Here is a 23,882-nt window from a genome sequence, read left to right on the forward strand (position 1 = left end):
ACTAGGCAAGCAAGGCATCTAAAATCTGGACAACTAATAATACATAGTATAGTACACATGATCGATCGATCAACAATCTACAAACATGGGAAGAGAATGTTCAGTGTGACGCCGCAACAACAGAAACCTCCTCATCCTCCGCCTCCATAACCGCATCGACCATCGCATCCAGCCCACGATCCCGTGCCCCCGCATCCAAATACCCACATGTCACAAGTCGACTTAACGCATCACCAACCCAGTTCTGACTATTCCAATCCGTGTCCCCGTCTCCATCCAGTATACTCGTTTCAGAGACCGTAGACCTGAGCCGCGAGATGGGTATTGTATCCGGGAGTCTAGACACGGGTACCACGCGAGCCAGATCTATTTTAGAGTTTGTAGTCAGTTTGATATTCGTTTAAGCCAAGCCAAGCCAAGTATGTAAAGTATAGTAGGAGCAGGTAAAGGCAAATAATAAGACGAGTGAGTGAGTAAGTGAGTGAATCTTACTTGCAGACGAGACCGGTACTCCCCAATTCTTACGCTCAAAGAAACTCATGAATCCCGGCGACCCTATCACCTCCATCATAGACGATTTGATATAGTCTTTCTCTTGTGGTTCCGGCTGTGTATGCTGATTCTTCGCATTTGCATATTGCGTTTCTGGAGAGTCGAATTCAAAGTATAGCGCCGTGTGCCTGTATCTGGCGTAATCGAGTGGCGAGGCGACGAAGACGAGGATGGAGAGATTGGTGGGCATTTGGATGGATGATCGTGTGCCTTATTCGGTGCGGTGGAGAATCAAGTTTCTGTTTGTTCAAATTTTAGACTTCGAATTGGTGATCAGTGAAATCGCGAATATAATCAAGCTGGTAATGCAAGCTCCAAGTATTTTTTTTGAAAAGGGAGAAGGAAAAAAAGCAGAATTCAGTATGTACTAGATTCCAAGTAGTAGAACCCTCTCTCGGAGTCAAGATTTCGGCTTCGGGATGACGTAGTGAGGCTCATTCGTGGATTTAATTTGTGGATTGTTCTGTAAGGTTTTTATAGCTGTTTTTGCAGGTCTAGTCGTACCTTGCTTGTCTGTAACAGAGTAGCCACCTCTATCGACTAAGTCAAATCTCCTAGGTATGATTCCTGCTTTGGGCTAACATCCTAACTGCAGGATTGTATGGAACGGAGATTATACCATGGCTTGCATCCGATTCATAAATGACTAGTACTAGTATGAAAGATCGACTGCACAGGTCATAAGACAGCCGATATTGCAGGAAGGTATAGCTCTCATGTAGCCCAGTCTCATATGCATCAGGATCGCATCGCATGGTAACTTAAAAGGCACATCTACTAAGCCTTGGAACCCAAATATACCCAGCCCAACTATACCACACCCCATGACATCATCCCCGCAACCCCACCGCCTCGGCCCAGCAAAACCCATCTACACAACCCAATTACAAGCCCCCAGTAAATCAGCAGCGATCATCACCAGTCCACACCCACACCTACAATACATACACACCATGGCGCCCACGCACCTCCCCCTCTTCGGCGGAAACAGGTAAGACCAGCCCAGCCCAGCCCAGCCCCGGAACCTAACCACAAACCCAAACCACACCACACCATGTACTAGCAGCCACTTACCAACCCCAACTTACACTCCGTGCGCAGAGCCTGGACCCAATCAGACTGGACCACCTCAGACGACCGCGTCCGCGGCGGTGCCTCAACCTCAACCCTCACCTGCTCGCCCTCCTCCCTCACAGCCCTCTTCCACGGCACGCTCGACATCACCGCGCTCGGCGGCGCGGGCTTCGCCTCGCAACGCACAACAGGCGAAGACCGCACCTGGGACTTATCGAGCTACGACGGCATCGAGCTCGTGCTCGATGCCCGCCACGCTGATGACAAGCTTTACACGCTCACGTTGAAGGATGAGATACGGGCTCGCCGCCCGGATGGGCGGGAGCAGAGCTCTGTGAGCTGGGAGTTTGATTTCCGCGCTACGCGGACGAGGATTTTTGTGCCGTGGGCGGCTTTTAGGGCTACTTATCGGGGGAGGGATAAGGGGGATGCGGGGGAGTTGGATTTGGGGAATGTTAAGAGGTTTGGGATTATGGTTAGGAGGTATGTGGATACTTTTTTGGGGGGGTTTGGTTGAGGGTGGATGAGGGTGGATGAGGCTGACTCTTTCTTTTTAGTTTCTTTGGGGATCAGGAGGGTCCGTTTGAGTTGGGGATTGTTTCGATTGCGGCGAAGGGGAATGGGCGGTATTTGGATTGTCCGGAGGCGGAGGAGGAGGATGGCCGGGGCGAGGATGAGTTTTTGGATGAGAAGGTCGCTTGGGGACTGGATCGGGTTGGGTGGTTTGCGTGGTTGACGTCTTGTTTTGGGCGTCGGTCTTGAGAGCAAAAGTTTAGTCTGAATACCTACTACTATATTCTAGGTCAAAAATGAATTTATACAGGCGTCGATGCTACTGGCATGCATAGTTTGCTTCTGGAATCGTGTATTTTGAGGCTAGATAACTACATGCGTGCTAAGTTGTTATGAAGATTAGATCATGAATTGATTCGCGATAACGTCAACCATAAATCGTATCCAATCTGGCTTTCTGTACACAAAACGCTATGCAAAATACTATTGTTCCTGCGTCGGAAAATGCACCCAGTCTGAAAAGTCCATTGCTCCCGGACTGGGAACGATCTGGTTTGGCTGGAAGAAGCTCCCCGGGAAGCCCTGTTCATTGAAAAGCTGTTCAGGAAATGGCATGAAGCCCTGGGCTGGCTGCTGGTAAGGATGTTGTTGAGTGTTCGGGGGTGGGTTGGACATCATGCTCGCCGGTCCCAAGAGGCGGCCGATGACTTCGGAGCATCGTGAGGCGAAGCGGTTGTTGCCGAATGACGGGTGTGTTAGGAGGGCTTTGGTCGTTTCGATATCCTGGAGCCAAATTGGAGCTTCGGGGTTAGAGGGATCGGTCATAAGGAAGACGAGGGGAATAAGGCCAGCTTGGAAGAGGAAGTAACTGCGAGAAGTTAGAAAGTGTTTTTAATAATAACTTAGATGACACAACATACAGCATGTACCAAGCGCCTATCCTTGTGCAGATGTGGCTGTCCATGTACTCCGAAATCGAAGCGATAGTCAGACGCGCGTTCTGTAAGCAGCGCACGCGACATTCCGTCTCGCAGGGATCTTCAGTGCCTCCGTCAGAACTGGTTGATGATCCATCTGAGCTACCACCATGCGGTGCCCAGCGTCGAGCTGCCCAACGAAGCACAATCGGACGGTAGATCAAGATGATAAGATTCCAGTTTCGCCACAATAGACGGTTGCGGACGAGGGCGAGGTTGTCGGGATCAGGTTGAGTTGGGTGCACAGCAAGAGGTTGTAAAGGATAATGGTGGTAGGCAGGTAAGTTGTTGTACCACTCTTCCATGGGCTTCTGGAGGTTCAATGTTTCTTCTGGGGTAACACTGGGGCTAGAAATCAAACGTTGATAAACACTGTTTGTTTGAAGATGAAAGCGGGCTTGCGCAATCAAGCCGGAGTAGAGTGTTGGGCCGGTAGATTCGCAGGGTAGTGACGTCGTTGCTGGAGTCAATTCCTGAAATAAAATTAGCTCCGAAGCTCTGGTTTATAGGATTCACGCTTCACATACATCATCATGGATATTCATGACCTGCTTCGCATCCATCACACACTCCTCTGGGAGCAATATTGGTCTTCCAAAGGTCTTGGCGGCACCGCTATCGAAGATAAAGACACCCCACCACAATCTGCGGCGGATCTCGCGCTGAAGCAAACTGATCTTCCACCCAGGGAACTCTTTGTGAAGTCCCAAACTCATGGCCATTCGAACGGCCAGACCAAGGTAGTTCCAGCCAGTATTGGGCTTGTTTCGTTTCTGTGCATAGTTACTCAGTAACAATAGCGCTTGAACAAGAGTCAGGTTTCCCGTCTCAAACACGGATGCCTGCTGTAGGAATCCCCTTGCTTCCTGGTAGAAGGTGACATCAAGATCAGAGCTGTCGTCGCCAATACTCCATGCACCAAGTGCTAGAATAGTATTGAGAAGGATCTGCCAAGCATTTCCATGGGGGCGTAACGATGGCTCGTTAAATTGGGCCCGGAATGTGGGTTCATGGACGAATGGATAACTGGTGTGATAATTGAGGAAATACGCATCGATGAATGCTTGTTCGATGAGGCCAGATGGTGCACTTTCTAAGAGCTGAGCTTTGAGCGGGATGCCTCCAGATCTCGCTGAGCGGACGGGCATGTTCAAATCAAATCCGTGGTCAAAGAGGGCTCTAAGTGGCACGACACTAGATGAGGCGCCTAAATATCGAAAATCAGTTGACCATAATGAAAGATAATTCTGTTAGGTGCGTACCAAAATAGCCAGCTCCTTCGGGCTTGATGGATAGTGCAGCCATTCCATCTGTCAAATCACCAAGCGTGAGTTCTTTCTCTGCCCAGTCAAACCCATCGGCTTGCAGTGGTAGCGCTTCTGGGGCTGGTTCGTCCCGTTCAGCTTCGGGTCTTGCTGGGGTTGAGTGCCTTGAGGATGATACAGATGAGGGTGCTTTCGGGGTATCTTGATTTTGCAATAGAGAGCGGAGGGTTGCATCTAGATCTCCTCCGGGAAACAGCCTGCTCAACGCAGTTTCAAATGCATGCAGCCGGTCTTCGACATATGTCAAGTGTCTGTGCTTGTTAGACTGGTATTCCCATCGTTTTCTGGGAGGGAACAATATCATACTGGCGAGTCAGAGGGCTCCTGGAAACTTTCGGACTGTACTTGCATTCCTTGTTCAGCTGCCGACATTGCACGCAGATCGGCCGCTCTTTTGAGCACTATATGATTGAATAAGTGATGCATTCTTCTGAATGAAGAAGTACAATTACTTCGCATTGCTTACTCTTGATTTCCGAAGCCGGCATTCATCGCACTATCTATCCGTCAGTCTCCGGTATAGCTTTGGAATGAACCATGATACATACAGCGAATGAATGGGAATCACGGGTACTAGCCATGTTTATCAAGACAATTCAGGTTGCCAATATCTAGTGTCCAATGCGCTCTGATCATGACACAACAAGCGAGTCATCTTGGTAGTGAGTTAGCTATATCCTGGATCGTCGGTTTGACGTGATAGCTAGCATGCTATGCAGCAGACGTGGGGTTTGGGGTAATAGTATAGCATGTCTCTGGAAAGCCAAGCCAAGCATCGGGGTATGTGAGGGAATGTGACATGTCGATTTGCGCGTGCGGGAAACTTACGATCGGCGCTAGAGTAATCATCGATCCACTTTGGCCGAACAGTTATGCGATACGATGGATGAGATGCCGCATCCAACTGCTCCCCTCGATGGTGGGGAAATGGGTCATGTGATGCGCAAAAAAAAAATACCGTTGGTGCCTGAGGCATGATACTCTGCTGGCCAGTACTTTTGTTGTTGTCAATAATTTTCACCTTGAAAATGTTGGGAATGCCTCTTAATTGATGTTCCGTGACTTCTGTGACTCTTTAGGTTAGAATCCGGGCAAATTTTGATGAAATTTGTAAGAAAAATGATTCGTAGCAAGACATGCATGAAAATCTACCAATGTATATATGTATCAACTACATGGAGACCCTTTAATGCATTTTTAAGTATAAAACGACGTGAAAAAATTTCAATCTTGAGATGATAATAAGTTTTCAATTAGCCACGAGCCCAAAGAGTCCTTATAGATCCTTTGCTATAATTTATCAATTATATCTAAGCTGTAAATATTTAAAACAAGTAAATCTCGACAGTAGATTCGATGCCTGTCCATTGGAATATGCTTGGCGTGGATGCAGATGCGGATGCGGCGGGCCAATCACAGCTGTCATACATTTTTTTCCTCCTCACCGTTATAACTTATCAACATCAACTTTCAAAACCGGCTTTGCTTGCATGAAATACTGAAGCAAGAAATACGACCAAAGAATCTCACATAGTACCGTCGGGCATCATATCGGAGATTCAAGACAGAAAGGAAATAGAGGTGCCACCATGCCCTCTCAACCCCCACTACCGCCCCTCCTCACCCCATATCTATCATCCCAACCAGAGTCTTCTTTGACGCTGGTCTCTTCAATTCTTGGCGCAACATCCAATTGGCTAGTCCTGAGATACCTATACTCAGCCCTCAGCGCCTCGAATAGCTCCAATGCCGCTTTAGGCTTTGGCGAATCGCACGATAGTGCGAAGAAGAAGGTTGTTCTTGTGAGCTTCCTGCGGGGTTGGGAATTCTGGAGAGCAGAAGCAAAGCGATTGGTAAGTGAGAGCCGTTTTACTAAATCATGGCCAGTCTGTTTGGTTCCAAGGCTAGCCTACGAATCACAAATGATATCTGTCTGATTTCTATCAAACAGAAGCCCTACGTCATTTTATACATGTGTGCATGGATGATATTAATTTCTTATACAGGGCTTGGATCTCGCACGATTGGCAGATAAGAAAGAATTTGCTTTTGTGGACGGGTTATCTGAATTATTTTGCCCCCCACAAACAGCAAATACTGCTTCTAGTCCGTCTCCCATCAACGCAGGTATTCCTGCACGCACAGCGCTTCCTCTTCGGGGACCCCCTGGTGCCGTGCCAGGAAGAGGCCCGCCTTCCGCCGTACCAACACCCAGAAATGAGAATGTGGCACGAAGCCCAACCGAAGTGAGCGCTGTTAAGAAACTGCATTTCTCTGGTCGTGGCACCGCAGCTTTAGATGTCATGGAAAAGGACATCATTGCCGTCGTCGAGAGACTAAAGGCTACCAATGAAGAAGGCGAAGAAGTCCTACTCATTATCGACCAACCGGACTTCCTTCTCGCGGCCACAGGCACAAGTATGGGGATCGGAGCTACGGAAATGAGCGAGTGGGTCACGGGTCTACAGCAGGTGAGTCTCCATCAGATTGACTCTTATCTGATAAAAGACTCAAAACGGCTAATTCGTCGATAGACCGTTCATTCTACAGTACTGACACTTGCGGCTGATTCCCCGCTGATCCACAATGCATCCGCCTCTGCAAACCAGGGAGCTACACCGGTGGAAGGGGAACATGCAGCTTTTGCTATTGGGTTGGCGCATAGGGCAGATTTGGTCATGCAACTCCGGACCCTGGAGACTGGAGCCGCGAGGGACGTGAGCGGGGTGTTGAGAATCAGTCGAGGTGGCGGATTGGGCTCTGGTGCGAATGGCTTGGACGAGAAGGAGCTGCTGTACTATATCCAGCGAGATGGCGGGACCACAGTCTTTGGGCGTGGAGAATCCTGAGATCAAACTGCAGATAATGACCAAAACTAGGCAACAATGCTAGATAGTTTAGTAAAGAAGAATGGAGACGGTTGTTGCCGCAAAAGAAGTCCGGAGAAGTTAGGAAGAGAGATCTTCACATTTGTATCTGTCACGACATGGGGATATTTGCCAGCCATAAACGAGAAAGAAAAAAGGAAATTCATGCATGTTTTTCCTTGAATTTTATGCCACTTCTCCTCAAAACACATTCCACGTAATTTTTCCCGTCTCCTCGCCTCAATTTTATAGGACGGGATAGAAGATCACACACACCAACTCCACGGGAAAGCGTTAATATTCCGGAATTGCCAGTTTGCATTTCGAGTAATCTATCTCGTAATGCTAGGCCATGTCATGCCAGGTTATCACCCCTCATTCCTTTTCCAGCCTCTCCGAGAACGAAAAACGCGACGCCGAATCGGACAACGGGAAATTTAGTGAGCCTCGGGACCCTTGGAGCCCTTGGGGACACCAGTCTGGAAGCCGTTAAGGAAGCGGCGGTGGACGTTGCGCAGGGAGCGCATGCGGCCGGAGCCGGTGGTCTTGCGGCGCTTGGCCTTCTCGCTCCAGTTGTCTGTTGGAAGAAAAAAAAAGTTCGTAAGCCGGGTTTGTTTCAAGACCATAATCGTTGCAACATGACATCGAAATCTAGGGACAATGCCCTTCCTCCAATATCCGTTTCAATATCACCGATGCTCAGGAGGGGTCATGCGTACACTTGCGGGTCTTAGCGGCAGGGTAACCACAGTTGGCACAGGTCGACTTCTGGATGTGGAAGGACCGCTGGCCTAGAAAGTCGCGAAAACATCAACGGTCAGCTATCATTCTTGGTTTATAATAGCCGACAATCCAAGCCCCTGGGTGTATCCTTCATCGTTCAACTCCATCACTGGTTGTAAAGAGAATTTTGCGACTTCGGGCCCGGGGAATGAATTGTCGACGAGTTTTGAGGGAGGAGTAAATACTCACCACAACGACGGCACAGAGTGTGCGTCTTGTTGTGGCGCTTTCCGAAAGACGAGGTACCCTTGGCTGTTGTGGTTGTTAGTTTCGACGATTTCGAGATTGCGGAGATTCAGATTCGCGGTGCGAGGTTTCGACATGGGACGTACTCATTTTGAATTAGGGAACTGTAATGGAAACGAACGTTAGTAAATGGAGCGAGGAGAACAGTTGCTTCGCCAAAGGACAATATGTGGACGTACCTGGCGATTCCGTTGGAGGGCTGTTGTCGGTGTCGTCGTCGCTAGGCGTATCAAATCTTCCCGCTGGGTGAAGTGGCCGGCTAAGCGAGATGTGGGCTGCACATCACGGGACCTTTAGGGTAAAGTAGGGTACAAGCCCCAGTGTGAGTCAGCATGGCATGACATAAGATAGTCCGTGCACATCGTACGTCATGTGACTCCCACATATGTGGGCCTGGGCTTACATTAGTCATCGTTGATTTAATGCAATCTACAACCGGCAAGTACTTCAGGTCGCACATCAAACCAGATGATCAAATTCTAACAGGCAGAAGGGCCTTTTGATGTTGATCATTTTAGTTACTTGTCAGCTCTTTACTCTACAAATTAAAAAGCGGGAAGTCGTATGTTAGTGACTTTGAATGCACGAGGATGATTCCTGGGACTCTCGGCTACAATCGTTATTACTATAGTACTAGCTTATTGTCGCGGTATCGATCAAGGTCAGTAGTATAGATTGACATATTACGAACTGTTGGGCATCTAAATACCTTTTAGTTCATGACTACGGCGTACTAAGATCATGTTATGGCTTGCACTCTATTGGGTGAAGATACAAACAGAAACTGATGTGGGTCGTGGCCCAGTGGACCGTACACGATCCACTTCTCCGTACCTACTACCACCTTCACTACTCGGGCAACTGCGGTTTTTTTCGTTACATGATTTTCCTAATTGGTGCTTAAAAAGCAAGAGATGAAAGTAGGCACAGTTGTGAGTACAATACCTACTATCTCAAGTGCTGAGTACCTGCACTCATTCTCTGCCAATTTTAAGTATGAAGTGCTACGCAGTATTACAATTCAAGGCTGGATACTTCCAGGGCTACTAGGACCTAGAGTTAACTCTTTAAATGCGCGCTGCGCGTACATCATAAGTATGTACCGCACTCTTTAATTTTCGAAGTCCATCAGTTGTGGTCCCATGGATACTTCGTTGCGACTTGACTTTGAAACCACCCCATGCATACAGAATTGGTTGCAGTACGTAATAGATTCATAGTAATACCAAATATGTGCCATTTGTTTAATATTAATTATCGTAAGAATGGAGATAAGCGGGTTTCCAAAAAAAAACAAACTGATTCACTCAGAAGAACGACAAGGGCCCTAACACGCACTACTGAAGCAAAGCAATGAGCAGACGCTCACAATCACCGTCCATCTCGCTTCGCACACGAGAAATAAGATCCTTTCCAAATTTCCGTCGGTAGGCCTGCTTCACTTGATCCATATGAGCCCGATTCCAATGGAGACGAACAATACGACTAACAAGACGCGAACTTGAGGCATCGATACAGGAGTGTATGAGACAAGCATCGCGCATTGCCGGATCAATCGCGCTGCGGAGAATATGAACGAGAGCATCTTCCAAGTGCCCCGAAAAGCAGTTTTCAAGATGTTTCTCGAGCGAGATAGAGTAACGCTCATGGAAGGCGTGGCTGATCGCCCGAAGTTCTGCATTCGACGAGCGGGCAAATATAGCGCAGACTTCAGTGGCATCATTCACTACACGGCCGGCTGTGGTCTCGTGTATAGTACGAGCGTCCGAATCAATATCCTGGTGGTTGATCGGGGCAAATTCGTCACACTTGTTTCCCAGCAAGACGGCAGTGAAAAGATCTGCCGTCTTCATCGATAGATCATCCTTGACATCATCCGCAAGGGAGCGATGGTACTGGTGCTGATATGCAGTCCTGATCGCATGTATATCCGCATTACTCCGACCCAAGAGTACATCGTTTAGAAGCCATTCTTTGGTGCCAGCACCTTTGACTGCATCGCGTACACTCTCAGCGTCATATTGCAAAGGACCGTCCACAATAGCTAGGAGGCCTTCTTCGAAGTGTCCCGACGTCTCAGACTGGATGTCCTTGTGAAGATCTCGCTGGTGCCTCTTCGAGTATGCTGCCCGCACAGCGGCCATTTGCAGAGGATCCAGTGGTGCGAGAACCATGATCAACGTCTTGTCATCTGTACCAAAGCCTTTCATGGCTTTACGTAGAGAGTCTGCTTCTCGCGCGTAGTCGCCCATTGCGACTGCATTTGGATCATAACCCAAGGATGGCATTTGTGGTTGCGGTGCATAAGAATGAGGAGGCATACCAGGTCCGGGCAAAGGATATTGGCCCTGCTGCCCGTAAGAGGCCTGTTGAGGCTGTGGGTGACCCTGCTGGGGGCCACTTGAACCACCAGCATAGCCGCCGGGGTGTTGAGGCGGATACTGCTGTTGAGGTGGATACTGCTGCTGAGGTGGATACTGCTGCTGGGGCGGATACTGCTGCTGAGGCGGATACTGCTGTTGAGGTGGATACTGCTGTTGAGGCGGATACGGCTGCTGAGGCAAATTCTGTTGATGAGGAGGATACTGCTGCTGTTGGCCATAGTGAGGCTGAGGATGCTGCTGGAAGCCCTGAGCCTGGAAAGGCTGGCCCTGACCGTATTGCGGGGGTCCAGATTCTGGGTAGGGTGTTAGTAGGTGGTTTTTTGGGTTGCCCTGGTTTATCAGACAGAACTCACGTTGAGACTGATTGTACGACATGATTAGCAACTTAGCGCATGAGAGAGTAGTAGTAAGTAGTCAGTCCCCGCAGTGATAGCCACAGCTTTATACACATGCAGTAGGCAGTAAGCACTATGTAGGATGGGGTGTTAGCTCTGTGTCATTGTGGCTGTGCAGCCTCCCAATAATACTCTAGCGTGCTCAATTCCAAGGCGTTCTCCAGGGCTGAAAAGTTCCAGGGTTCTTGAGGGAATTTTTGAAAAGAAAAAAAAAAGACTTGTGTGTATTCCAGAGACTTTCCAGGTGTGAGTTTTTGTTTTGGAAGATCTTTTCAGAAAGACATGGCCATAGATACAAATGAAATCAACCTTGAAACATTGAACTTTGCTTTTGTGCCCCTAAATTTTTTTTAAGGTTGATCACGGTAGATAACCACTGGTAACTAGTACTACTTCTTTCCAAGGAAAGTTCAACGGAACTACCGAGGTCACAAGGCCACCTGCACATCCATGGATGCACGTGTACATGTGTGCATAAATCTGAAGATATCATAAATAAGATACTGCGTATGGGTTATCTAGGTAGATTATCATATATCCATTCTTTGATGCAGTAGATTCAAGGGGTATTTTGGTTACGAATCAACGCCTAATAGTATAACAGTCATGCAAATTGGCGGAATCACTCATTGTCGACATAGTTCGCCATAGGGTCCTGGGCGGCCAGTCGGCTGCGCTTGTAAGACTCCAGCTCTTCTTCAGTGATTCCGGTTTTCATTTCCTCCAATGTCCGCTTCTTCACATTCGCTGCCGCATCATCTTTTTGACGATCGGCAACAGGCTCAACATTGCGAGAGTGATCAGGGCCCTCAGCAGACTCGTCTTCGTTGTGGTTTTCCTCAGGGAGCATGAGCATGTTGCCCTCCTCTTCGAAGGCCTTCCGCCCATCATCGCCAGTGCAGTAACTGTTCTTGACAGTAGAGAAACAGCATGCATAACCCCATTTGAATTCATACCACCAGCTGCCAAAAGTGGAGGTGTGATTGTTGATCTTGACATCTTCGGGATATTTCGATTTGGTAGCTTTCCTTGGGGCGCCCTTGATCGCACCCGATTCATCGTACTCCACAAATCGCTCGTTCTCAACCACCATGGTATCACGCAACGGGGTTTGTTGGAGATGCTCGCTGCCTCCATACTTCTCCAATAGCGCCTTCCGCGAGGCCTGGCGTTTGCTCTCCGATTCCTCCTTCTCTTTCCTCCGAAGCACCTCTCCTGATGTAGGGTTGGCTTGAAGATGGATCGGGACATTGCCCTTCTCCTGCGACTCCCACGCATATTTCTGGGCCTTCTCAAACTCGGCAGCATCGCCAGAAGCACGGATAAAGTTTTCCTCCGCAACCAGCGCCGAGGCTTGATCTTCTTGCGCACCCATGTCTACCATTCGGCGAGTCTTTGGGTCGTACTTGGCGGAATCTAGATCGAGGTTCAAAAGGTATTTGGCGGTGTCTTCGCGAATACGTAGGTTGCGGGTAGCTGTGCTTTGTTGTCGGCCCATATCCGATTCCTCGGCGTAGCGAATATCTTCATCGGCATCGTCTCCGTCATCCTCCATAAGCTTCTTGAGATCGGCTCCTTCTTTGGCCGATTTCTTCATGGCTTCCATCTCTTCGTACTCATTCACAACATTTTGATATTCGCTGGCGTCGTATCCGTTCCATCGGTCTCTCTTCGCGTCCCAGCCCATATTGACATCCTGAACGAGCTCGTCTGCCTGAATATCTTTGCCCGTCCAGCGGGCGCCTTGCTTTCGCGGTCGACTGAGACAGTCTTTGGATTTGTGTGTCATTGCGCCGCAATTTTCGCATGCGCCTTTTCGGTATTTAGTGGCAGCAGGGCCGGTACGCTTTCCTCGATCGTACCATTTGGACTGGTCGGCTCCTGTCTTTTGCAGACGCTGATGCTCCAAATAGTCATTTCCAGCCTCATCGTCGACATAAAACGGTTTCTTCGAGATGAAAGATGGAATGTACTCGTTGCGTTCCTTGGCCGCCACATCGGCAGGCTTGCGTGACATGGTGAAATAGGCCTCGTGAGGGCGATGGGTTGGATTGTGCGATATAGGTCAAGAGTAGGCCAGTAGAGTGCCCGCGGTACCCCAGCGTTGTAGCTTTGAGGGCGAAAGTGAGGTGAAGCCTGAAGGAAAGATCAAGCAATCAACGATGCGAAGCTGGAGCAGTGGAGATTGATGCGCATTCACGTGACTTTCTATTCAAGGACCCACCAATTCAATTGCATCCGGTCAGATCGCGGCCAAAGCTGCACTCAAATACTGAATAACGGCAGCCTTTATAATATAGATTGCAATTTACCACAAGCCGAGCAGGTGTGCCTTTTTGTTGTTGGCCTTATATCTCTCAAATCAGAAGTAACGTTCGTTGTCAAAGTTCGACGTAGCAATTTATGCAAGTATTACCTAAGCAGCATAAAGGCATGTTAACGCGAGATGAGCGCGTCAAGGTTCCCGAACTTGAAGGTTCCAATAAACTTCACAACTATCATTTCATGGCATAGTCCTTCTCAGTACTCTTGTAAGTACTCCTGCGCAATGTCGCTTATGGCCCCGGAAAAACAACATCGGCCAGATGGAACCTTTTCGCGTGCGCCTCAACTGCGTCGACCATTACCAAGCGACCGCGTCGGAACTGGACCCTCCATTACCCTTTCGAGATGGTGCATCAGCGAAGAACTATCGGCCTAGGGTACCCGTGATTCGAGTATTCGGCGCCACAGAAATCGGTCAACGGGTTTGTGTTCATGTCCATGGCGCATTTCCATACTTGTACATCGAGTACAATGGGTCTTTGGAGGCTGAAGCAGGTATGTACATAGGAGTATAGTCTGGCTAGTCTCATGGCCTATCGAATACTAAGAGACTGTTTAGTAAATTCTGCGATTCAAACACTTCATATCTCGATCGACCATGCTTTAGCTGTCAGTTATCGTCGCAATGCATATGACCAGAAGGTCGCCTACGTTGCACACATCACGCTCGTGAAAGGGATGCCCTTTTATGGATACCATGTGGGCTATCGATTCTTTTTCAAGATATACGTTCTCAATCCTTTCTATATCACCCGTCTAGCCGATCTTCTCCACCAGGGCGCAGTGATGAAACGACCCTTACAACCCTACGAGAGTCATATGCAATATGTCCCACAATGGATGTGCGACTACAATTTGTACGGGTGCAATTATATGGATTGCAGAAAAGTCACGTTCCGAGCCCCGGTACCAGAATACCTGGAGTTGAACAATCTAGAACATCGTTGGCACGATCGGTCGATTGATCCCGAGAGTATAACCGATGACCCTGCTCTTGGAAAACAGAGTTACTGTCCCCTAGAGGCAGACGTTTGTGTGCACGATATCATGAACCGAGCTGATGTCAAGGAGCGCCCACTGCATCACGACTTTGTAGAGATGTTACGACCAGTTGCCTTCAACGAGCGACTTGTTCCTAGCGTAGCTGGGCTATGGCAGGACGAGACGAAGCGACGCAAAAAAAGAATGGGCATATCTGACCCGGGCAGTACTCCATTTGGACCCGAAGATTTAGTATCTATGTCCGCAGATCCCAGAAACAAGTCCAAAGGAGGTTGGATCCACGAAGACGAGTTTCGGGAAATGGTGGAACAAATTGCTGAAAACGAGAGGCGTGGGGATAATGAAAAGGATGCATCGTATGATATGGTCTTGAACACAGACAAACATGCCAACAGTGTCAAAACCGCCTTGAGCAGTGTCCAGGATTTCTTCCCGGATAAAATACACCAATCCACTTTCGAAACTCACGCTTCGCAATCTGATGAACAACCTAGAATATTCGTTGATGAGAACATTGCTTTGTCCTCTCAACCGGAAAGCTTTCAAGGGTTTGATCAACTGGATGGTGCTCTTGAAGCAGGAGCTGAAGGATACCACTTGGAGAAACAGGAGAAACAGGAAAATACCCTGGAAGAAAGCTTCTATGATGGCGTTTTTGATGATGTCGCCGATGTAGAAAATCCTGCAAATGATCAGACTGTTCAATCCGGGCAGACCCCACCAGAAAATGAGGATCCCCGCAGAGACTCTCTGCCATTGGCTTCAGAGGATGGCCAGGAAACAGAGCTGGAAGAAATCAACGAAAGTCAAAAAATCCTCAAGCGAGGATACGAAGAATTCGTCTCCAATGACCGCTTTGTTGCCAAAAAGCTGAGATTCTGGAGCAGCTATAAATCACCGAACCCGTCAAGAACCGCAATTAACAGAGAGAACCCCGATAGAGAAGAATATACAGAAGCACCGGATCAGCCTAAGTCATCGCCATCTGATCCCAATTCATCATCTTCACAAAAGACAATTCGCCCCAAGATGCACACAACCAAAAACCGACTACATGGCATCGTTGTGAAGGATCCGAATGACCCGTTGACTATCCTTCGATTCAGCCAAAGCCAACATGACTCTCAGTCTTCTAAGAAAGCATCACAATCTTCCCAGAATACGCGGAACTCGTTTCTATCTGGCTCTGCTATAGGCAGCTTAGGAAATAGCCATAAGACAGCATCCTCAAATCCAGGCTCTTCCTCCACACCCAGAGGAATCCCTTCACTGGATCCTCATATATCTGAATTGAAGAGAAGCCTTGCTGATTCATTTGATTTCCTGTCTGGCAACGCCCTGCATCTCCTTAGGCTATCTGGCCCAGGAACCAATGAGGTAATTTCTACCATGGATCTCCATGGCCGGCCTTCGGTCGTGTATCAGAAGGCATACTATAGCGATGGCACCGATGTGCCTGAAAGGCCCCGGCAATATGCAGGTCGGGAGTTTCGGTTGGAAAGTAATACCATTCACTTTCTTCCAGAGTTCGACCCTTCAGCAAGTCTACCTGCAGTTTTTGGGGAGCATTGTCCCATTGTTTTGAACCGAGAACAGCAAGAACTAGCCGATCAGAAACTACGAGAATCTTGCACTATGAGAGAATGGGAATTTGCTCCTGTCCCACCCAGTCGATCTGAAGTGATTGAATGGTTTGAGCAACTTCAAGAGTCCCACAATGTCACATCAAAAACAACGACTCGTCCCTCTGCATTGAAACCTGAAATTTTGTCGCAAATCGAAGGCCCAACACAGAACCCTTATGGCTTCAAATACTCCCAAAAGAGCAAAAAAACCAGTGTGGAGCACCAAGCTCAGCACATGAGCACAATGAGTTTGGAGGTGCACGTGAATACCAGAGGACATCTTTCAGCCAACCCCGCCGAAGACGAGATTACCTGTGTATTTTGGTGTATTCAATCTGAAGATGCGGACACGCATGTCAACAGCTACCTTCCTGGTGCCCATGTCGGGATTATCTATCAAGGCGAGGGTGAGAGACCTGAGGCCAAGATCTCAAAAGCTCTGAAAGTTGACATGGAATGCGAGCCAACGGAGCTTGATCTAATCAATCGTCTTGTTGACATTGTCCGCGAATACGACCCGGACATCATCACTGGATATGAAGTTCATAACGGCTCCTGGGGCTATGTGATTGAGCGTGCTCGGAAGAAGTACGACTTTGACCTCTCCGATGAAATCTCCAGGGTGAAGGCCCAGTCTCATGGAAAGTTCGGCAAAGAAGATGACCGGTGGGGACATGGTCATACTTCGTCAATTCAAGTTACTGGTCGGCATATGATCAATATATGGCGCGCGATGAGTGGTGAGCTCAACTTGCTGCAATATACCATGGAAAATGTTGTGTTTCATCTACTGCACCGCCGAATCCCTCATTATTCTCACGAAGACTTGACGAAATGGTACCGCAGCGAAAAACCTCGAGATATTTTCAAAGTCATCGAATACTTTACCTCCAGAGTGCAAATCAATCTCGAAATTCTCGAAGCCAACGAGATAATTCCGCGCACAAGCGAGCAAGCTCGACTTCTTGGGATAGACTTCTCTTCTGTCTATTATCGAGGATCCCAATTCAAAGTTGAATCCCTGATGTTTCGAATCGCCAAGCCCGAAAACTACTTGCTTGTGTCCCCAAGTAGGAGACAAGTCGGGCAACAGAATGCTCTGGAATGTCTACCGCTTGTAATGGAACCACAGAGTGACTTCTACACCAGCCCCCTTGTGGTTCTTGATTTCCAATCTCTCTATCCCAGCGTGATGATAGCGTACAACTACTGCTATTCGACGTTTTTGGGCAGAGCAAACTCCTGGCGAGGGCGTGATAAGATGGGATTCCTAGATTACGAGCGGCAGCCACGGCTGCTGGAACTGCTTAAAGATAAGATAAACATATCGCCAAATGGCATGATCTACGCAAAGCAGGAAGTAAGGCAGTCACTGCTGGCAAAGATGCTGACGGAGATCCTCGAGACTCGAGTGATGGTCAAAGCTGGAATGAAGGCTGACAAGGATGACAAGGCCCTACAACGGCTTTTGAACAACCGTCAACTGGCCCTCAAACTGATTGCCAACGTGACATATGGTTACACTTCCGCGTCTTTCTCTGGCCGAATGCCCTGCTCCGAAATTGCAGACAGCATCGTCCAGTCTGGTCGCGAAACACTGGAAAAAGCTATTGCTTTCATTCATTCAGTGGAGAGATGGGGCGCCGAGGTTGTATACGGAGACACAGACAGTCTCTTCGTTTACCTGAAGGGTCGAACACGAGATCAGGCCTTCGACATCGGCGAAGAAATTGCTAAAGCAATAACGGACATGAACCCACGTCCCATCAAACTCAAATTCGAAAAGGTATACCACCCCTGCCTTCTACTTGCCAAAAAACGCTACGTCGGCTTCAAGTATGAACATCGTAACCAAACCGAACCCGAGTTCGATGCCAAAGGCATAGAAACTGTCCGCCGCGACGGCACACCAGCCGAACAAAAGATTGAAGAAAAAGCCCTTAAGATCCTCTTCCGCACCGCAGACCTTAGCCAAGTGAAATCCTACTTCCAGCGACAATGCATGAAAATCATGCAGGGCCGCGTCTCCATCCAGGATTTCTGTTTTGCCAAAGAGGTCAAACTAGGCTCATACAGTGACCGTGGTACTCTACCCGCCGGCGCTATGATCAGCACGAAGCGTATGATCGAAGATTTCCGCCTGGAACCACAGATTGGCGAACGAGTCCCCTACGTTGTGATCACTGGTGCGCCAGGCTCACGATTGGTAGATCGCTGCGTTGGACCCGAGAAACTTCTCCAAGATGCCCAGCTTGATCTTGATGCCGAGTACTACATCACCAAGAACATCATTCCGCCCCTAGAGCGCATCTTCAATCTTGTTGGTGCAAATGTTCGCCAATGGTACGATGAGATGCCTAAGGTCCAGCGGATTCGGCGCGTCGATACATCGAATAGGAATACAAAGGTCATCAAACGGACGCTGGAATCATATATGCGTTCATCAACGTGCATCGTCTGCAGAGCGAAACTTTTGGATGTCACCGATACGCTCTGCAAAGAATGTTTACAGCGTCCTCACCTCACTCTTTTAGAGGTCGTCTCGCGACTGCAACGTGCCGAGAAGCGAGTTGTCGATCTTGAGACTGTGTGCCGATCTTGTATGGGTGTTTCAGCCATTGATGAGGTTAGCTGTGATAGCTTGGATTGTCCTGTTTTTTATTCCCGTACACGTGATGCGGCTCATTGGCACCATTCGAAGGACGTCTTGGAGCCGGTTGTTGAGTTGTTGGAGAAAAAGGGAGATGATGGGTTGGATTGGTGATTTGCACATTGGTTCATCCTGTTGACCTTGGAAATACCCTTGATGATGTAATGCCCTAGACCGTTGAATTGGAATTTTGTCTACTTTTTTTTACGAATTGCCCAGGCGGCTTCTGCATTTTACGTAGAAATCGAGGAAATAGTTCTCTTTGGTAGTACTTGTGCTTTTTTTCTTTTTTTTCTTTTCTGATGTTAGGATGTTTTTAGGGGTGACAATGATCCCCGGAACACACCATTTTGAATCTAAACCCATGTAAACTAACCGATTGCAAGAATGTAAAATCCCAAGATTAGAGAACACAGAAGAGAGAGAATCATTTTTAGTCCGAGGACTCCACGGTGGCCGACTAATTGCTTCAGGCCATGACTCTTGCAGATGCTTCAATCGTCGCCGACCAAGCTCAGCAATTTATCAAGAGCACTAGGCTTTACTCCTTCGTCCTGCTCGGACAATTCCACGATATTCCTATTCTCCTTGTAGTGTTCTCCATAAACTTCTTCGGGTTGGTAGTCGATTGCACCACTCAATTGATCATCCTCGGGCGCATGGATCTTACCCAGATGACGAGGCGGCTCGAACCCAGGCACGCCAGACTCGGTAGGATCGCTTCCTTGAGCAAAAACGTTCTTAGCCAGATGAACACTAACCTGGGAAGTCTCATCAAGCGGAGCCGGAGCATCGGTATCTTTGCCAAGATCGAGGCCTTGAAGGTCTTCTAGAAGCTTCTGCATATCATCTTGCGTAAAGATTTTATTCTGAGCACGCGGGGCGGCGCCATTGTCAGCCTCTTCCTTGGCTGGCATCCTGAAATTGCCAGTCGCTATCTTGCCGAGGAAATCATGGAAAATCCACGGGAAGCTGATGAGCGGCAGTTGCTGTTTTGGCTTGCTACTTTCATCACTGCCGACTGACTCTGCGTCATCATAGTCGCCATGGGCAGAACCTTCTTCTTGAGCACTCAGCGCATGCTTCATCTCATCATTTGTCACACGGTAAAGAGCCAGAGCCAATGGTGCGGCTTCTTCGAATGTTCGTCCCCGGGCCTTTTCGTAGCAGGTTTTGCGGAAGCCCTCTCGAAGAGTCCCGGCCACACGACCTAGATCCTCGTGGATCTTGTAGTCGCGACAGAGGCAGTTATGGCTCATCACGAATGTGGACCATACCTCGAACTCAGTCTTGATGTCAAACTGCGCCATGATGCGACGCATTGCGCTATCGTAATCAACCTTGAGATCTGCTGCGAACTCGAGAAAATTTTCACTGGCGGAAACGAGGTCAGAATTCAGAATACGGGCATCGAAAGGAAGGTTAAGCATGGGCGCAAAATCGTTCGTCTCCACTGCATCGTAGATCTGGCCGAGAATCTTCTTGGACTGGTAGATGTGCTCAGGGCGCTTGTTCCTCTTCTCCATGAAGTGCGGCCATAGTTGAGGCTCTAGATCACGGTCCATGTTTGCGACGCTGCCTGTTTTGACGTAATCAACAGCATCAGAATGTAATCTCGCGAGCAGCTTGCATTTGTGCTCGAGGACACCATACTCCAGTCTGTCCGCCTGGGCCATATGGGCGTGTGCAATCCGAGGGAGACTGTCGTTCTTCATGTACGTGACAAAGAAAGACGTGATCTCGTCAACGGTGACATCGTGATTCAGATCTGGTGCCTTGTTACTGGGGTATGACATTGGGGGCATGAACCAGTTCTTTGGGATAAGTTCTTGATCCCAAAATACCAGGTAGTCGTCACCATCGAGATCGCCACCGGAGCACATGCTGGCGAGATCTCGATCGCCAGTCCGAGGCAGAACTATAACATCATGAAGATGTCTGAGCTCTGGCTTGTCAACCGCATTCACGACTCGAATATCACCCGCATGGAGAGCGGGATTCCGGGCCAGAAGACAGAGACCTGTAATAACCTCTGGCTGTTGGTTCTCCCAGCGACAGATCTGGACAAAAATCTCTGGGAGAGCTTCCAGTTTCTGATTATATGTCAACCTTTGAGGATCGCTTTTGTGATTGAAAACGCCTTTTAAAACACCTAATTCATCCATACAGCCAAAGAGGTTTGCACCTTGATCGATCACAATATGGGCTTTTTCCTTGAGATTTTTCATGTGCCATGCCTTCCAAAGCTGAAGCATTGACGTGACAAATGGCTCATGCGTCTGCATAAATCCCTCCTTCACCAGTTGCGCCAGAATGACAGTTATCTGATTAGGATCGACGAACTTTCGCAGTAGGTTAATCGCGGGCTCGACTTGGCTCATGGCTTTGTTCAAATCTTTGAGCATGTCATCAAGCTTTGCGCGGATCACCTTGTCCGAGATCTTGAGGGCCGAAAGTACAAGAATCATTTGACGGTTCAATGTTGCCGGATAATACCTTGACCAGCGAATAATCTCGAGGCCATTTGCCTCGGCTTCAAACTTGAATTGACTTGGGCGGATAAAGATCTCCTTGGGCTTAGGGTCAGAAGAAATCACCAACAGACCCTTGCAGCCTCCGAGGCGGAACTGGTACGCAGAGGGGGGCTTACCCGTCTGCGTTCTAATATCAAGGTCGGTCACGGTCATCTCTGCGAGAAACTTGGAGATTTTCCCAACGCCATCGGAAAAGGTGAAACCATTGCGGATGACTTCCTCACATTGCACAAGTGTCACTGGAGAGCCAACAACAGGGAGCGTGGTAGAGAAGCACTGACCCAGTCGTGCAGCACATTTGGCAATGTTCCGAATATGATTGAACTGGCCCATCCAAGCCCGTATGTGAGCAGCAGTAAGATCTGGTGTAGGTGCAAAGAAGTAGGCCCCATGCTCGCGAAATTGAGAGTTGCCAAAAGCCAGGAACTCATAACGACGATCTCCAACCGTGATACCCCTAGTCAAAGTTCTCTTGATGCGAGTAAAGGTTTCGTCATTGGTGTCGTTGAAACTGGAATGAATCCTTCCTTGGGTTAACTCATCCGTGAACCGGACACGAAGAAAACGGTCCGCGAATTCGATGTAACGACGAGTCACGCGATTCGAGGTATCTACGGTAGGCGTATTGTAGTAGATGGTCGTTGGAGTCACCCTGGCAGTGCGCATGAAGCAACAGCGTTTTGGAATGCCGGTCCTCACACCTCTGTAGAATGGCAGGTTGAAAATATCCATGGGGTTGTGATACTTAATCCTATTTGTGGCCACATGTTCCAAGAGCTCTTTGCCTCTCGTCTCTCCAAGATCCACGAGTTTCAAAAGAAACTCCTTGGTCACTGCATACTCGGAGAAGTAATTATTTGAAAGGCACACTTCGAGTTGATAACGAACTGGGAACGACAAGTGGATAAAATCCGGATCGTACAGACTTTCGAGCTCGGAAGTATCCTTATTCGGCTCTGTGAGGTCAATCCACCGCCAAACTGCCTCGGGGCGTTCAGTAGACTCCTTGAAATTGCTTCCATCTTGAACAATGATATTGTGATCATTCAAGATTGCTCGGATAATATTTAAGGTGTCGTTATCTTCTGGGCGGAAGACAATCTTGAAGACATTCCATCGACCTGAGAGAAAAAAATGGTTAGCTTGGTGCAAAACTGTTCAGGCCAAGGAGACTGACCGATGTCAATAATCTGACCCTTCTTGCGAAGACTGGTAGTGATATTTGCCTGGGTCAGAGGATTGTGGACCACGGATGTCTGACGATACCATGTGTCCGAAGTTCTGAAGCTGGTTTCCGAGCTAAAAGTAGGGGTAGAGGATTGCCGATGGAAAGTGGGAGGCGTATCAAGCAAGATGACATATGTCTGTTCCTTAGTGTCATCGTTTTGCGTTGCCCAGACCTTGGAGAGCTCAAAGAACTTGATTCGAATCCGGAATAACGAGGTAGGATCTGCGACATCCGTAGCTGTTGTTCTTCTAGTCTGGCGAATCGACAGCTGAAAGAAGATAAAGAGTGCCCGATTCCTGACATCAAGAAGAAATTTTGGCTCGTCCGACTGTTTAAAAGAGCGCAGTGGAAAGAATGACTTTTCATCTGGGGAGACTCCGATATCGAAGTCGGAAGGGCTGAGCTCCTGGGACAAAATGAGGATATTAGAAACCTGATTCGTATTATATGAAATGGTTGGACACTTACAAGCTGGGCGGGATAAGATACACTCTCACGAGAAGGGCTGGCCACCCACAAGCCAAGACTGTTCACTTCAATTTGGAGCTTGAGATTATAAGTCCGACCATTTTGAAGCTGCAGGGGGTAGGTTCTGTCTAGCCAGAAGTCTCGAGTAGGAGGCGGTCTATAGTAGTGAATTCAGCAATTGTTCCCGATAAGCTGCATTTTGGACCACAGTGGAATAAAGATGCTCTCCAAGTAACTGGTAAGAAAATGAAGAAAAGATACTTACTTGAAACGAACCCGTCCGCGGCTGGATCGATTACCATGACGGTCTTCCAAGATGTCGATTGAGAATATGGGGCCCTCTTTCGAAAACTTTCCCCATAGATCATATGTGGTGACCTCGTTTGGGAGATCCAAAATAGCCACGGCCACCGATTCCCAGTGTTGCCATGTTAGATAGACGGGCGGAGATTGAAGAGAGGCTGACGGTCGAGGATACATTGCCGGGTGCGGCGGTCTGGCGACAAGATGGTAGAGGACTTGAGTAAAGTATGAAGATAGAATCAACCTCGAGAGTGAGAAGTGTGATTTTGAGGCGGGAGTCAAAGAGTTAGATCTTGTTCTAAATGGCGAAAATGGTTATTCAATGTTGATAAATGAGATCGTTTGTCTGCCAAAGCCGTCGAAGTGAACGAGTCTTTTTCTCTCAAAACCGGCAGAGGGGAGAGAATTTAGGGCCTGAAAGGAAGCACGTGAGTTGGGAAAGGGGTGAAAAAATAGAGTAAATTCATCTGTTGCCTCACATACACACCTCAATAGACCCCAGGATAAGATCTAGGTACATACCCCACCCAGACAATAGACCATCATCACTATCATTCACCACTACGCAGAAAAGCATTCAGTAGTTAGGCAGATGTTGAGCCATTGCAAGAGAAATAAGTAGAATAGAAAA

At 48.4% G+C, this 23,882-nt stretch overlaps 9 protein-coding genes across 9 annotated transcripts; 3 read left to right on the plus strand and 6 right to left on the minus strand.

Annotated features, from left to right (window-relative positions):
- Nucleotides 1-100: 100 nt before the first annotated feature.
- On the minus strand, nt 101-742 carry N7466_005927 (uncharacterized protein; the record flags this gene model as incomplete). Its single annotated transcript, XM_057165324.1, has 2 exons — nt 101-366; nt 493-742. The coding sequence occupies 2 exons, from the start codon at nt 740-742 to the stop codon at nt 101-103; spliced, it is 516 nt and encodes a 171-aa protein (XP_057020923.1).
- Nucleotides 743-1,505: 763 nt separating this feature from the next.
- Nucleotides 1,506-2,388, plus strand: N7466_005928 (CIA30 family protein; the record flags this gene model as incomplete). Its single annotated transcript, XM_057165325.1, has 3 exons — nt 1,506-1,543; nt 1,654-2,109; nt 2,184-2,388. The coding sequence occupies 3 exons, from the start codon at nt 1,506-1,508 to the stop codon at nt 2,386-2,388; spliced, it is 699 nt and encodes a 232-aa protein (XP_057020924.1).
- A 234-nt stretch (nt 2,389-2,622) lies between these two features.
- On the minus strand, nt 2,623-5,022 carry N7466_005929 (putative C6 transcription factor (Gal4); the record flags this gene model as incomplete). The annotated part of the gene is made up of 7 exons (XM_057165326.1): nt 2,623-3,007; nt 3,060-3,589; nt 3,644-4,323; nt 4,379-4,692; nt 4,748-4,842; nt 4,908-4,937; nt 4,990-5,022. The coding sequence occupies 7 exons, from the start codon at nt 5,020-5,022 to the stop codon at nt 2,623-2,625; spliced, it is 2,067 nt and encodes a 688-aa protein (XP_057020925.1).
- Nucleotides 5,023-6,030: 1,008 nt separating this feature from the next.
- N7466_005930 (uncharacterized protein) lies at nt 6,031-7,290 on the plus strand (the record flags this gene model as incomplete). The annotated part of the gene is made up of 3 exons (XM_057165327.1): nt 6,031-6,294; nt 6,448-6,912; nt 6,976-7,290. 3 exons carry the CDS (start codon nt 6,031-6,033, stop codon nt 7,288-7,290), a joined length of 1,044 nt encoding a protein of 347 aa, XP_057020926.1.
- Nucleotides 7,291-7,745: 455 nt separating this feature from the next.
- Nucleotides 7,746-8,579, minus strand: N7466_005931 (60S ribosomal protein eL37; the record flags this gene model as incomplete). The annotated part of the gene is made up of 5 exons (XM_057165328.1): nt 8,517-8,579; nt 8,424-8,441; nt 8,281-8,343; nt 8,028-8,099; nt 7,746-7,885 (listed from the first exon to the last, which is right to left on the minus strand). Exons 2-5 carry the CDS (start codon nt 8,425-8,427, stop codon nt 7,746-7,748), a joined length of 279 nt encoding a protein of 92 aa, XP_057020927.1. The 5' UTR covers nt 8,428-8,441; nt 8,517-8,579.
- Nucleotides 8,580-9,674: 1,095 nt separating this feature from the next.
- Nucleotides 9,675-11,096, minus strand: N7466_005932 (annexin; the record flags this gene model as incomplete). Its single annotated transcript, XM_057165329.1, has 2 exons — nt 9,675-11,014; nt 11,075-11,096. The coding sequence occupies 2 exons, from the start codon at nt 11,094-11,096 to the stop codon at nt 9,675-9,677; spliced, it is 1,362 nt and encodes a 453-aa protein (XP_057020928.1).
- Nucleotides 11,097-11,738: 642 nt separating this feature from the next.
- Nucleotides 11,739-13,133, minus strand: slu7 (mRNA splicing protein SLU7; the record flags this gene model as incomplete). Its single annotated transcript, XM_057165330.1, has 1 exon — nt 11,739-13,133. One exon carries the CDS (start codon nt 13,131-13,133, stop codon nt 11,739-11,741), a length of 1,395 nt encoding a protein of 464 aa, XP_057020929.1.
- Nucleotides 13,134-13,701: 568 nt separating this feature from the next.
- Nucleotides 13,702-18,832, plus strand: N7466_005934 (DNA-directed DNA polymerase zeta catalytic subunit REV3; the record flags this gene model as incomplete). Its single annotated transcript, XM_057165331.1, has 2 exons — nt 13,702-13,936; nt 14,001-18,832. 2 exons carry the CDS (start codon nt 13,702-13,704, stop codon nt 18,830-18,832), a joined length of 5,067 nt encoding a protein of 1,688 aa, XP_057020930.1.
- Nucleotides 18,833-19,212: 380 nt separating this feature from the next.
- Nucleotides 19,213-23,428, minus strand: N7466_005935 (uncharacterized protein; the record flags this gene model as incomplete). Its single annotated transcript, XM_057165332.1, has 4 exons — nt 19,213-22,373; nt 22,430-22,886; nt 22,949-23,105; nt 23,214-23,428. 4 exons carry the CDS (start codon nt 23,426-23,428, stop codon nt 19,213-19,215), a joined length of 3,990 nt encoding a protein of 1,329 aa, XP_057020931.1.
- Nucleotides 23,429-23,882: the final 454 nt, after the last annotated feature.

This window comes from Penicillium verhagenii (assembly GCF_028828195.1).
Source record: "Penicillium verhagenii strain IBT 33310 chromosome Unknown utg000006l_segment0_segment0, whole genome shotgun sequence".
Taxonomy (NCBI): domain Eukaryota; kingdom Fungi; phylum Ascomycota; class Eurotiomycetes; order Eurotiales; family Aspergillaceae; genus Penicillium; species Penicillium verhagenii.